Genomic DNA, 15,502 nt, shown 5'->3' with positions numbered 1-15,502 from the left:
TGGGGCTCAGAATAGATTTTTTTTTGCTAAATGTGAATATTCCTCTTCCCCAAACCTTACTGAGTATGACTATATGAAACTTAATCATGCTAAACAACACTTTGAGGAACCCAGTTAGGGACGGATCACCAAGAAGACTGATTTTTAATGGACCTTTAATTAGCCTAGCTGTCCCTCCTATTTATTATAAATAAAGCGGGAAGCCACAGCCCAATCCACATCACAAATGACCTCATCTTAGAATTTATTTTTGAGGAAGACGATATATTAAAATGAAAATATAAGTGACATATGTTTATAAATCTGGTAAGGAGAACATTTTAAAAGGCCCCCTCCAATGTTGTTTGTATGTTTATCTTTGGGGGGGGATATAAAAAAGAAAGAAAGCATTCTTCCATTACAGATGAAATTATAGAGTTGCATTTTAGGCTGGGATGAAATTAATCTTTTAAATTTAATGCTCTGGCAATGGCAATATTGGATTTCAAGTAGGGGAGTAAGCTATTTCTCCAACATTGCCAATGCTTAGTGAATAGCTACAATAATGGGAAATGTTAAAAGCATCTGGTTAGGTATACTTTTAGTGGAATTAAAATATTCTTATCATAGCACAAATGAGAACTACTTTTTATTCTGTGATGTGCAGTCCCACCTCCTTTTTGCCTGCAGAAACATTACCCAGACATCACAGACATCATGAGGATACAGAGAGCAGGAGGATTTTACCAGGGGAGTGTCTTCATAGTGACCAATTTTACACTCCTATAAGCTACCTACTTCAGAAACACACACATTTGAGCTCCTTGGAAACTGGATATACACCGCATCTCCTTTCAAGTCATTTAGCAACCACAGCTTCCCGGGGAGCCCCATAGGTCTGACCATTCGATGCGAACTCTCAGTCACTTGTTTCCATGTTTACTGGGGCAACGAGGAGCAACGCTGAAGGGACTGCCCAGCATCTGCAGCGTGGTTAGACGCAGCGCAATGGAACCACACTTGGATGGATCTGAAGTGCCAGAGCATTCGGTTATGTTCTTTAGGGCACTCACACATACACACAAAATCAATCAATATACTATTTACCTGCGAGCTGCAGGCATTCCTTATGGTGTCAGAGAAAACAAACAGAATACCAATGTATATGCTCACTTCTGCAGTGAAACCAATGGATGACCAGGGCATCCAGCTAACAGCTGTGGTGCAGCTATAATTGTGGTGTTAGATTCAACTTCCAGGCAGAGTGCTCAAAGAACCTAACTGAAATCAGCAGCATTACTTTGTCCCTAAGGTCGGCTTGAACTCTGCAGAACATACCCGTGTAATTTCATCCTGGTAGCTTAGAAAATACCATCAGGTCCAAGTGGGCGCATATACAAACACAGAGCAGCCAATCCTTCCTATAAGTAGGTAACAAACTATAGGTGTTTTTGTTTCAAAGCAGGACAGCTATATGTTATGTGTAAGTGCCCAGTTAGTTGGGTATACCCCCAAGTGACCTGTGGAGCTACCAGTACAGACTAGGATTTCTTGTACTCAGCATGTTCAGTCATCATATGAAATGTAGTTTCCTGTGGTATATAGTTTAGGTACACAATTTACTGTGAAAAACTGGCATTTTACTTAGGGGCAAAGGCAAAATCCATACTGAGTATCCACTTGGGCCATGAGGAGACACCAGATATGAGATATGTATGTCTGCATTCCACACAAATCTGCACACACTGCATCCACTTGTGTGCTATTTATGAGGTCAGACAGTTTGAATACAATATACTCATCTTTGGTGTAATGGCAACATTAATAAGGCTCTTCTTTGGGACGAATTTAATGCATATCTTGAGGGTACACATCAGGACTATATCTTGTAAATAGTGGAAGACTATTTGGGGAGATGCCTTTTACTTCCAGGAAAACTAAGAAAAAGGGAGACTTCTAGAAGTAGGGTGTTTTTGCCCTTTTTATTTCCCCTCAATAGGTAACCCAAGCATGCGAGCGCACAGGGGATCTGCAGCACAGGCACAGTAGCAATCTCTCAAGCAGCACTTTCTGTAAACCTGGGTGAACATCTGGACCGGCAGCCATGTGGAATGAAGAGTCGAGCCTGCTGCAGGGCAGCGTAGCACACACCAACGACCCTCGGGCACTCCTGCTGTGGAGGCTCCCACTGACACGTGAGCGGGGGACACACAGAGGTTTATCCTCTTCCAATCGCCTGCAACTCACGGTGCAAGCTGAACTTGCTGGGTTTGCCACGGAAAACAAAGCTTCCTCTGTATCTCCTGATGTATGTTCTAAAAAAGCAGCAAGGCCCTTCACACAGGTTCACGTTCTTATTGTTTGCTTGTGCGTTTCTGATTTCTTTGGGGGGAAGAAAAGACCCTTGATGTACGAAGTTGGGCTTAACTCCCCAGAGCCCAACTCTCCCAAGGTAACTCACTGCTTCAGGGTACTTTACCTTCGTGTGGGGCTGGGTCTTGATGGAGCCGTATTCATATTTCTTCTTTCCGCTGCCTTATTAATATCTGAAAAGAATAATCAACCCATCTGTTCAATGCTACGGAATAAAAACAAGATCATCAGCACATTTCAAATGAAAGCAACAATAAAAAAACTACAATGACAACCAGATGGTGTAAGAAAATCCATTCAGCAGACGCATAGTCACTTGGGCAATTTTTATTAAGTTACAGCAGTACGTTGTCATGGCTTGGTAGAGAATGTCCCTCAGTTTTCTAGCTGACACATAATTTGTGTAAAACTGATCATGTCAAGGCTTTAACACTGCCAAGCCTAAACCTAAAAACTGCCCCCTCCAAAAGGGGAAAAGTGTCTTCTAAACTCTTGGAGAGCCAGATGTGTGATTCTTTTTTGAGGGGAGGAGAAAGAAAGAAAGAGAATTTTAAAAAGAGAGAGAGCAAGGGCAAGTAGTTTCATTTTATATTACAAGGAAGTAATGGCTGGAATCCAGTTTTAAAACGTCTAATATTCCATGAAGCAGGGGCTCCTTTTAGTTTGCCTTGTGGCATTCTATTGGTTAGAATCTTCCAAAATGAGATATAGGAAAGAAATTAGTTTTTTAAAAACAAAGCATATGACATGTTAATATTTATAACCCTCATACGTAAGTACCTAAGAATAAGAACTGTCATTTGGTATAGTAAGGTTAAGTAATAAAACACTCACTGTAAGTTTTCACTACAGAAGCCTGGCATATACAACTAGATAAAGAACAGTGGAAACATAAACTCACAGAAGCCAATCTGTGCAGTTAAAGCCTCTCGGTTAAAAACAAAACAAACCTACTCTGCAAAAGCTGAAGCAAGTAATAAAAACACCACATGTAAGTAAGAAATAAAAGAAATATCTAAAGAAATGTACCAATCTATGCTCAAAGATAACACCTGATAATTTTTATATGCCTTAAAAAATAAGCACATTAAAAATTTCATACTTTAGTATATGGAGAAATAAAACTGCTTTCTGCTGCAGTGTAATTTTATTCCCCTTGTTCCATATTAAGCAATTAACAGTGTATCTAATAATGACATTAAATGGTATTAAACAATCATACAATTAGGATTTAAAACAGTGATTTTAAATAGCTTTGAAAATAGTAATTATGTGTGTGAAAAATTCTAACCAGAGTTGTATCACATGAAAGACCACAGTAATGATAAACCTTAAATAGGTCTTGTATGTCTTTCCCCTGCTATGTTGTCAACTATTGAGTTCCTGTTCAAGTGAGAATGATCTTCAGTTCCATTTTAAGTCAGAAGCCCCTTATCTTTAGGAGAATGGCTTTTGACCAAACTGAAGGTAACATAGCTAAACAGTCAGAGAAGTATATTCTATATAAACTGCTTCTTAAGTTTCTAACTGAGCAGACCCAATCCCTCTACCTTTATAAAGAATCAGGAAATATGTTTTACACAGAAATTGGCCAGTAATACCTGACCATGGCTTCGGTATTGCATGTTACAAGTTACAACCCTTAAAGTTCACTAAGGCCTGACTTTTTTTTTTTAATATTTATTTATTGGCTGCACTGGGGTCTAGTTGCAGCACGCAGGATCTAGTTCCCTGACTGGGATCGAACCTAGGCCCCCTGCATTGGGAGTGCAGAATCTTAGCCACTGGACCACCAGGGAAGTCTCAAGTCCTGAAATATTAACATGTTATATAATGACAGATCATACAGGGAGTATCTAGTTTCTTCTATATGTAATTGTGAAGAGTATCAGGTTCAGGCTTAGAAGGGCCTACTGACCTAGTCCGCCCACTTACTTTGTACTGCTTTCTAATACAGGGTGACTATGATTCAGAGAGAAATGTAAAGTCTTTGATTATTTAAGCAGTTTTCAAAGTATCTCTGGAATACATGGGGAGTGGTGTTAGTGGCGTGCACATTTCTTTTAAATAAGGACCATATTTCCCAGCAGGATTCCATGTATTATTAAATAGTCATGTAAATAAAACTCATCTAAACACTGACTTGACTCAGCAAACATTTAGGTGAGAATATGGAACACAAGGTACTACTATAACTGGTGTCTATAAATACTATATAATTTTGCCCTCATTATATGAAAAGGACTGCTGCATTGTATAATTATATCCAATTCTGCAAGGGCCGCTAAATATAGGACTGGGGAGACCAAAATCCTCATGGTACTATATAACTTTGGGGCAAAACTGGTTGCAGTCAGAATGAAGGAGGGAAATATTTTCCTTTGAAGTTCGTGAAATTCTTTGCCATCACTTGAAAGATTATTTAAAAAATTCAAGATTATATCTTTAAACCATTCTGACTGTAATTTGCCTCCTAGTATCCATTTTCATGGAGGAGTCCAAAGTAATTGTTTTTGGATGGTGTGGCTTAAGTTTCTTTTGCAGAAGAGAGAACTCTTAGACCATTTTCTTAATTTTAGGAGTTAGCAAACTTTTGGTATGGTATAGCAACTGTTTGTTTATTCATTCCTATTAAAGAGATCCTGAAATCTCCACCTTGAGTAAGATATGGACAAAATGAAATTTGAAACATTTTGCTAGTCTCACTGCCATGTAAGAGGACTGCTCAGGTTAGGCTAGAGGTGGAGGTGTTTTCATTAAGAGTTATGAAAAACTATCATCACCGCCAATTCACATACACAAACAATTCTAACATATGTGCACACAGAACTTTTGGAAAACCTAAGAATTCGGAAATACAGAAAGAACAGAGACGCTACCAAAAGTACAGATAACTTCAGAGAGCTGATCATGGTACAACAAAGATTTAAAGCAGCAGAAAAAAACAAACCAACAAACCAAAGCCTTGCCCCATTCCAATTTTCTGTCACACAATTTGAAAACCCATCAACTGGAGGTTCATCTGAACAAGTTTCCATCTGAAAATGCAAATACTGGGAGTAGTAAAGGGGGTTTTTGTATTAATTGAATCAGATTATTTTCTTTCTAAATCCCTACTGAGATATAAAATTTACACCAAAGAAATAGAAATGATATCAATGTAAAGGGAAAACAGAAAGACAATTTGGGAATCTTTCTGGACATTAGAGGGGAATCAAAATTGGAGGGAATTTAATCAACAGGAGGGCAGTGGTAACTTAAAAGAATCTCCAAGGAGACGTGGAATGCCTCTTCTGCCTAAAAAAGGGAAGAAACTGTGCTTCTTTTTCTTCCTGCTTTATTTTATCTGGGGCAGCTCAGTCTCAGTGTCTCTGCCACCTCAGCCTGGTTGGTAGTTCTACACTTTGTCAATTTATTAGCAATGTGAATACCATTCAAAGTCACAAGGTGCTTAACCTTCACCTGAATAGCTATAACTTCTAAGGGGTAAAAATAGTTAAAAGCACTTCTCTGGTAAGAATTTTTAGACAAGAAAAACAGCACCAACTGAAGGGATTCACATAAAAGAGAAAAAAAATGAAAAAATGGAAAATAATCTGGAAAATGTTATACAGGAAGCAGCAGAGCTGTTTTAAATCACAAAAGAGTGGGGGTAAAGAACTCCCAAAGGAAGGTACAATGCCTAATCTACAATTTTATTTTAGACTAATATGCCAGACAGAGTTCACACAATGGTACTCAGATATGCTATAAATAAAAATGCATGTTTCATTCATAGTATCAGGAACTGGTTTGCTCTATTTTTTAATTGTACCACCACAAAACAATTCTTTTCACCTTAAAGCCAGTTTTTATACTTCAAAGACTGTCACAATGGAAAACAGAACTATTCTAAACAAGTGCAGTATGAACTGTAACATTTGATAGTACCACCATTGGTTGCTGAAATAAGTCCTAACCACTGGACTGCCAGGGAATTCCCCACAATTTCAAGAAATGATTACAAATGAAATAAAGCTTGCCAATAGGTCTAACTGAAAAGCAACCAACAATCAGGAATTATTAAATTGGAAATACTTGATGACAAAGATAATGCTACTTGAGAAACCATACTGACAAGACAGTGAATATGAGACAGTAACTCCCAAAATTGGGAAGGGAAAGGACAGGACTTCTCACTTACACCATATTTATGAAGACGACTTTGACGATATATTGTACCATTAGGGATATTATGAGTTATACTGTAAAGAGTTAGGGATAAGAGAATACTTGGCTTGCTGCTTCTAAATCAATGCTTTAAGCTCACTCTGAAAACTACACAAGCCCTCATATTTGGTTATCCCCTTCAATTTCTAATTAATTATTGTATCCTTAATGGTATTAGGATGTTATTCCAAGGAACAGGAATGGTGGAAACAATATAACTTATATTTACAAAATACTTGCTCTGTCCCAGAGCCTGTACTGAGAATGTTATGTGCAGTATCTCCAGCAAGCCTTTCTACAACCCTTGGAGTTGTATTATGATCTCTATTTTGAGAATTAGGAAATTTGAAGTTTAGAGAAATTAGGTGACTTATCTGAGGTCACAAGATGATCAAAAGGCAGAGCTACGGCAGAGCTAGAACTCAAAACCAGGTGTGCCTGACACTAACATGCTTAAACATGTTATGCTGCCTTCAACAGGGAGTAGAAAGACCTGACTTCCATTCTGAACACTGGTGAGGGCTCCCTGATCAGATGCTGATGGAATCTGGAAAAGGCAGTCTATGCTGGGCACACCAGTGTTTAAGTGCCCCAGACACTCAACAGGGTAGGACATGCTTATTCAGTTACAACTTTGATTTCTATCACCTCAAACAACAATGTTTCTGGCTTTTACTACTGACATTCTATTCACTATAACACCTCAGACAAAAATTCGCTACCAATATTTAATTTCTGGCCCTTTTTACTTCTTTTGAGGAAAGAACCTTGGTTGGAATCATCAAATCTGAGTTCTAGTCCTACTTTTCTGGGATGTGGGGGAAGGGATTTAGTCAAGTCACTTGATTTCTCTAACCCTGATAAAATGGATATTCTACCTTATTTGTTATACTGATTCAAGGAGAATATCAACTAAGAGAAAAAGCTCCCTAATTTGGACCAACAAAGGTTGAGCTAATCTAAACTACTAAAAAAGCTGGAGCAACAAAAAATTCAAAATATAGGTTCATTTAAAAAAGGTAAAATTTCAACTGAACTGTACAAGTAGAGATCCTTGTGCTGTGCTTAGTCTCTCAGTCGTGTCCAACTCTTTGCGACCCCATGGACTGTAGCCTGCCAGGCTCCTCAGTCCATGGGGATTCTCCAGGCAAGAAATACCAGAGTGGGTTGCCATGCCCTCCTCCAGAGGATCTTCCCAACCCAGGGATTGAACCCAGGTCTCCCGCACTGCAGGTGGATTCTTGACCTTCTGAACCACCAGGGAAGCCCAGAGATCCTTAGAAAACTAAATTAATGAACTTAAAAAGTACTGTTTATAATCAGGACATTAAATGCTTCTATACATAACCACGCATCACACTCTGTATTAGGTCTTAAGACATATGGAAATAACAAGGCTTAAGTCTCTGCCTTAAAGGAGTTCACTGTTTAATAAAGAAGAGAGGCACATGTATACAGATAATCACAACATAATTTAAAATGGGATTACGGCAGAGATAAAGAAGGCCTACCTATGCATATGTGTGTGGCAGGGCAGAGAGAACACTGGGAGGAATAGGGGACGAGGGATGGGTGGAAGAGGTTGGAAGGCCTAAAAATAACATTTAAACTGAGTCTTGAAGAATGAGTTTACCGGAAAATAGAGAAGTCACTGCAGCACATGCAAAGGGAAAGGAACAGTCTGAAGGGCACAGTAAGAAATACTGCAGGAAGTCTAATGTAGGAAATAGGAGGATAGGAGCAGGAAAAGAGAGGAATTACAGATGCAAGCCAGAGCAGACTAAAAAAAAAGTCTGCTATGGAAAAGGAAGAAACTGGTGGCGGGAGGGCATGTTAGGAGGTTACCAACTGAACTACCATAAACAGAGTTTCAGTGAAGTCAAATTAATGAAGGTTTACTGTATGTTTATTATTCAAAATAACAGGGGATCATTTAAATCTATGACATTCCAAATATTGCCCATTAAAATAATGTTCCTCGAAGATCACTGGTTTGACACTGAAGGGACTAGAGGGGAGAAAAATATCTAAAAGTTATGATTTTACCTTCAATAAAGGGATATAAAATGAACTGATGGCTAGAGGAATCATTATTTAATTAGCCAACCATCCACTGATCAGGAACAAATAGACAACAAACCTTATTTTTTCTAAAATCTTACATTTATCATCTGTAAGTGTACAGTTCAGTAGTGTCATGTATAATCACAAATATAAACAGCTGGGCAATAGGTTTCCAAAACTTTTTCATCTTGCAAAATTAACTCTCTTCTACCCATTAAACAACTACCCATCCTCTCCCCACCCATATATACTTTTTCTTTTCATTCTCAACATCACATTTCTTTAATGAAGATACATAAGTGCCACCTGAGAAGATGTTTAAAAATGGGATTTCCAGACCCCTTCTCAAACTTTCAGTATCTGAGGATAGAGCCTAGGAATCCAATCCACACTTAAGCAAGTTTCTTGGCAGGTATTTGCGAACTACAGTGCTACTCTCGGAGAAGGCAATGGCACCCCACTCCAGTACTCTGCCTGGAAAATCCTATGGATGGAGGAGCCTGGTAGGCTGCAGTCCATGGGGTCGCTAAGAGTTAGACACGACTGAGCGACTTCACTGTCACTTTTCACTTTCACGCACTGGAGAAGGAAATGGCAACCCACTCCAGTGTTCTTGCCTGGAGAATCCCAGGGACAGGGGAGCCTGGTGGGCTGCTGTCTATGGGGTCGCACAGAGTCGGACACGACTGAAGTGACTTAGCAGCAGCAGCAGCAGCAGTGCTACTCTATTATCTATTTATTCCTGTAGTTTATACAGAACGTATACTTAAGTCCTCCATTTAAAAACCTCTCCAAACTCCTGTGTTCAAGGGGGAATAGTTTATAAACTGTTACAAAGAACATGTCACAACAATGGCTAAAATCTGCAGACTGGTCAACTGGGAGTAGGGGTGGGAAGCTGCACCCAAGAACATGTATTTCCAACGAGCTATTTCTAGTGACTCTGATGCTGTCCTAACGTAATCTTTCCAAAGGCTGAAAAAAAGTTCAACTATATATTTATAACTCTAAGTTTTAAAATTGAATGAAAATCATCTTTTTCCTATTTTTTCTTTTGGATATCAAAAATCATTTCTGAAGAGAGATTAAAAACAAACTTCTTGTATCATCTCTATCTCAGTCTCCAACTGCATAATTAAGTATGCAACCTAAAAGCCAAACGATTTGTAATTCAAAGTTCTTCACAGCTTGTTCACTAGCTGCAGAATCAACCTAACTTTCAGTAATGCTATCATTCCAGATCCAAACCAGGAGATGACTCAAAATATTTTTTAGAGCTAAAGTTGTAAGCCATTCTGCTTTATAACTGTTCATTAATGCAATTTAAGTTTTCCTGGTCTTTGCCTAAAGTTGTTGGTCTTTGCATAGGTCAACAATAATGTTTTGAACACGAAATAAAAGGAAAAAGAGTCTTATGGTTTGGAAAAGTTCTGATTCTTTGAGTGGAATTATTTTCTTAACATTAATGCAATTAGTCCAGCTGACCTATTATCTTTCATTTTTTAGTGATAAGATAAAGAATGAAAATGACCATCCCTATAAATATTCATATTTGGTGGTAATAAAACCACCATTTAAAAAGCAGCAGGCATGCTGGTATCACACATTTAGCTGTCAGTATAGTTCATATTTCCCTCATGTGCTGCTGCCTCAGACAGTGCCCTAATACTGATCCTTTCCTTAATGCCTCTCATTAATGAGAATTACAGAGGGTAATTTTCTGTCGCTTACTGCCCTTTTAACTTCTCAGTAGTTTACTTCAAGTTACTGAACAGAATAGACAAATGTTTATGCTGTTCACAGGACAAATCTTTAGGCACAAAAAGGCTGATGGAGCTTTTAAAGTGTTTGTCTTAAAGACATATGGTAAGTATTAGTTAACAGCAAGGTACAGAGAGCAAATCTAGAGTAGCAGAAAGAGTAGTTGGTTTGGGGGAACACTACAACCACAAGCTGTCCGTGGGAGGAGAGCAAGAGAAAGGCATCATGATACCTTCCTCTCTGAACATCCACACTGCATATGTTTAATATGTTAAAGCCTCTGAGAAGTTCTGGAGTAAGGACACTGCTTTTTTCCTTAACATTCCCCAGTTTTACTTGACCACAACATCTTTTATCTACTGGGCCACAGAATCCTTTATTTTCAATATGTTCTACTAATATGTTATTTGGGCAAGGAATATGACCTCTCTGAGCCATTGTTTCCTCATATGCAAAAAAGATATAAGACTGGTCTACCTATCTCACAAGAGGACAGGAGGGAGAAAATGAATTGTATTTGTAAACCTGCTTTGTGAACCATAAGCACTGCCTGTTGTACTTTATCATTACTACCAAGAGTAACAGTGAGTGTAGGAAGAGATGTTTAATTTCTCCTGTGGAGAGTCAAAAACAAAGAAACAATGTAAATGGAACACAAGAGAATGTTAAATATAGTTCCTCCAAAGGTTTTCCATTCTTTTTTAAAATAAATTAATTTATTTTAATTGGAGGCTAATTACTTTACAATATTGTAGTGGTTTATGCCATACATTGACATGAATCAGCCATGGGTGTACATGTGTTCCCCATCCTGAACCCCCCTCCCACCTCCCTCCCCACCCCATCCCTCAGGGTCATCCCAGTGCACCAGCCTTCAGCACCCTGTCTCATGCATCGAACCTGGACTGGTGATCTATTTCACATATGATAATATACATGTTTCAATGCTAGTCTCTCAAATCATCCCACCCTAAGGTTTTCCATTCTTAAAAGCACAACTGAATTCCAATAATTTGCTCAACAGCAATAAGCTGTACAAAGGCACTGCCATCTGCAGGCGATGGAGAATGAATGCTTGCAATGGATACTTGAAGTTTCAAACCGTCAGGTGCTCTTTCTCATCAGACTTCTAAAGCCTTTCCAAAAAATGTTTATTCTTAGCTTTTGAACACTGGTAGATGACGTTCCATTTACTGAAGTTCTGAAATTGACTGGAGTAAAATAAAATTCTCATTTCTTCTCCACACAGGACTGCTGCTTTGAAATGTGAAAAAATTACCTTAGCCTTTCAAAAATTCTACATTGTGCCTGCACAAAGTATTCCCAAGGAATAAGGATTTTTTACACAGCCTTTTGAGGAAAAAGCCCTTGAAAGGCCTATGCTGACTTTTCTGAGTTCTCGCTCGGTGAGTTAAGTAAATCTGCTCTCTCAGGCAACGGCACCCTACTCCAGTACTCTTGCCTGGAAACTCCCATGGACGAAGGAGCCTGGTAGGCTGCAAGTCCATGGGGTCGCTGAGAGTTGGACACAACTCAGTGACTTCACTTTAACTTTTCACTTTCATGCATTGGAGAAGGAAATGGCAACCCACTCCAGTGTTCTTGCCTGGAGAATCCCAGGGACGGGGGAGCCTGTTGGGCTGCCGTCTATGGGGTCACACAGAGTCGGACACGACTGAAGCGACTTAGCAGCAGCAGCAGTAGCAGTAGCAGCATACACAAAAACAGAGCTTATGAACAGACTACAAATAGAACACAATGTTAACTAAGGAGTAAGTTAATTTGTCAATACCTCCTTCAACGTGTGGTGTTCAGAGGCCTGGGCCATTCAACAACCTGCACCTAGAAAAATTCCTTCCTCTGGGCCTTCTCCAGCACAGTCTACAAGGAAAATCACTGTTTCTATGTTTTACGCTAAGACTGTCGGAGGTTTCAAAAACATATCTGGAGGGTGATAGACAAGTTAAAGGAAAGGCAAAGAAACCAGAATGGAGGAAGAAACTGATGTCGACATACTGCTAAGTGATTTCCAATATTCACAAAGCAAAGTTTGGGCTTTACTGTTTTGGAAGTCAACGACCAGTTAGTTTTCACACCCAGACTGACTCATACGCAAAACATGAAATCTAGAGCTGTCAAAAAGCAGATCCACCGGCGTCTGCAAAACATTTTTGTTGAACTATCTGGTAGGTACCACACCACAATGCCACAAGAAAACCGAGGAGACACACCGGGTGCTCTTGAGTGCAGTTTCTCTGAGACTATCCCGCGTAAGTTAATGATGAGAACGGTTTAAAACGAGAAAGCTTTTAACGTTAATTATTACCCCCGAAGACCCTAGGGCGTTTCATGGAGTCCGCTAAGTCTCAGGGGGAAATTCTGTGCACAGCGCTAAAAGGCAGAAGGACCACAATTAACCCCACATTCCTAGGGCAGCGTTTCCCAAAGCGTGGAACGCAGAATAATTTCAGGAGGAATCAGGACGCACTGTTTATTTTAATACGTAAGTATTTATTTCTTTATGAGCATTAAAGAATTGGCTTTCCATTAAACGGTCGGTGATTTACCCTTCCACCTTAAACAAATGTATTTTAAAAAGAGGGGGGAAAAGTCAGTTTAAAGAAGAAAAAGTAACATTTGGTAAATAAGTAGCTGTTCAGATGGGTACATGGATGTAAAAGTGCAACGCGAAAGACTGAAACTGGGGAAACGGCGTCCTAAAAACAAGCCCTCCCGGCGAGCCGTCGGGGTGCATAAGGTGATCAGGTTCCATAGACGGAGAACCAGCCGGTTGGGACGCTGGCTTGATCGCTAGTTGCCAGGGTAACCGCGGGCTCGGTCGCTTTCCCCGTTTTCTGGGCCCGGATCCGCGCTACTAAAACGGGTGTATGTAGGGGGAATGTCACATAACAACGAGACGCCTCATGCTGTCAAGAGGCCGCGAGGCGGCGGCGACGCGGGACAGCGCGTTCGGTTCGCCACCCAGTGCCGCGCGCCGCGCAGAGAGCCCGGTGAGGCCGGCCGCCTCGGTCCGGGTTCGAATCCCGACTGCGCCACCGATTAGCTGAGGACCCGAAGGCGAGCGACTTCACGTTTCGAGGAGACGTGGGATGTGCGGCCCGAGCCTACAGAGGAGCCCCACAAGGGCTATTATCGGCGGGTCGTGCTCAGACCGCAGGCGGCGGGGCGGCGCCGTCGGCCCCGAGCCCACCTCCTGCCGCCCCGACTGACCGGGCCTGCGCTCGACGGTAGTCAAGAGAAGGCCGCGCCCCGCACCGGGCATGCGCAGCCCCGCGCGCACCCGCAGGGGGGCCGCGGTCGCGGCCGCGCGTCGAGCGGGCCCTCCCGCCTCAGCCTTCCCATCCGGCCCTGGGCCCCCTCAACCGTCAGCCCCACACCTCGGCGGACGGCCACCGCTTCCCGGCACTCACCGCTACCAGCACGGCGGGCTGCTGGCCGCTTCTCCGCCTCAGGCCCGCCGCTGCCGCCTCCGCCTCAGCCCACCTGCCCGCCGTAGGACAAAGGCGCCACCAACCGACCGGCGCGGGCACGAGGCAATGGCGGCCGGGGCGGGGAGTAGGGGCAGAGGGCGCGCACGCAGCGGCAGGCGCGGCAATGTCGCAAGAGCGCGCGTGTTTGCGGCAGGACTGAGTTGGAGCGTCGATCTCCTTAGCGATGAGGGCGGGGAAGTGGCTCGCACGGCGGTTGAGAACGTAAGGGGTTGCCTAGCAACGGCGTCTCCGGGTGAGGATGGGTCCCAGGCCTGGTCGCCACCATCCTAAAGGGCTTCGCCTTTCTTCAGATTTTCAGAGTGCCTTCTTTCCTCTGTAACTGTGGAAAGAGATCATTTAAACCCTGGAATACTTTGATTTCGCCCTGTATAAAACTCAACACCTGTAGATGTGTGTACTGGAGACTAATATTCATGTAACCTCCAGATCACAAGGAACAAAGCAGAGAGGTAGAGAAAGTGTTTTGTTTACGTTTAAAGAGGCTGTGTGGAGGAGGACATGGCAACCCACTCCAGTATTCTTGCCTAGAGAATCCTGTGGACAGAGGAGCCTGGTGGGCTACCGTTGGGGTCGCACAGAATCGGACACTACTGAAGCGACTTAGGAGCACCAGCAAAGTGGCTGTGTATCTTGTTTAGTTTCACTGACAAGAGGCAAAAGGATTCTGGTGATAACAGTCACAGATTCATCTTGAGTTCTTTCTTTCTTTCTGGAATATTCACTCAGTGTCAAAAATAAATTTCCCAGAAAGTAATTGTTGATCATGAAGCATGTAAAATATTGTATTGCTCATTTAATCTGCAGAATATATTTGTCACAGTAAATGGAATTTGCTCACACAATTGTAAATGCACTGTTAATCACAGTGATTGCTATGTGAATCGGGTAGGCTTTTTGTGAGTTAGGAAGTGCTGCAAACTCCATGGGTCAAGTTTTTGTCCTTGTGAATGTGTGTGTTAGTTGCTCAGTCGTGTCCAACTATTTGTGACTGCGTGGATTGTAGCCCACCAGGCTTCTCTGTCCATGGAATTCTCTGGAGTTGGGTAGCCATTCTCTTCTCCAGGGGATCTTCCAAATCCAGGGATCGAACCCAAATCTCCCACATTGCAGGCAGATTCTTTACCATCTGAACCACCAGGGAAGTTCTTGTGAATAGTGCATGCAAAATAAAAATGGTGAAAGTGGGATTTGAATACTATGAGAAATCAGATTTCTTTGACACCAGTTCATAAGGTCCCTCCACTAATTTATTCACTGAATGTTTATTATACACCTACAAGGTGGCCTTATGATTTATTATACACCTACTTGCTATCCTGAGCAAATGCAGACCCATCCCTGCTGTCTTGGAGATTCAGTGCAGTGGAGAGAGAGAATTAGGCGAACAATCACACTTGTGCACAAACAAAAATAACTGAAGGAAAGAAATAGGGATGCACACTATTGTCCAGTTATTCTCCTTATGAATAGTACAGAATGTGTCTGACGCCGATCAGCAGGTATGCTTGGCCTGCAGATCCGTCCCATGATTCATCATGGCACCTGGGAAAATGGAAGCTGTATGGTTTTTTCCTGCCTTGTCTGAGAGGTTCTGAAGGCAGATA

The 15,502-nt window shown here is 41.6% G+C and overlaps 1 protein-coding gene across 3 annotated transcripts in view; it reads right to left on the bottom strand.

Moving 5' to 3' along the window:
- Positions 1–14,029, bottom strand: part of NCOA5 (nuclear receptor coactivator 5) — a 30,655-nt gene extending 16,626 nt beyond the window's left edge. The window contains exons 1-2 of one of the 3 annotated variants that reach the window (XM_040248211.1): positions 13,818–14,029; positions 2,459–2,525 (exon numbers count right to left, since the gene is read on the bottom strand). In XM_040248211.1, the coding sequence (XP_040104145.1) occupies positions 2,459–2,496 (38 nt within the window). In that variant the 5' untranslated portion in view covers positions 2,497–2,525; positions 13,818–14,029. The remainder of the gene's footprint in view (positions 1–2,458; positions 2,526–13,817) is intronic. The other 2 variants (XM_040248214.1, XM_040248212.1) reach the window with 2 other exon arrangements.
- Positions 14,030–15,502: the final 1,473 nt, after the last annotated feature.

Source organism: Oryx dammah, unplaced genomic scaffold, assembly GCF_014754425.2.
Source record: "Oryx dammah isolate SB20612 unplaced genomic scaffold, SCBI_Odam_1.1 HiC_scaffold_10, whole genome shotgun sequence".
Taxonomy (NCBI): Eukaryota; Metazoa; Chordata; class Mammalia; order Artiodactyla; family Bovidae; genus Oryx; species Oryx dammah.
This window is presented reverse-complemented; position numbering and strand designations above follow the sequence as displayed.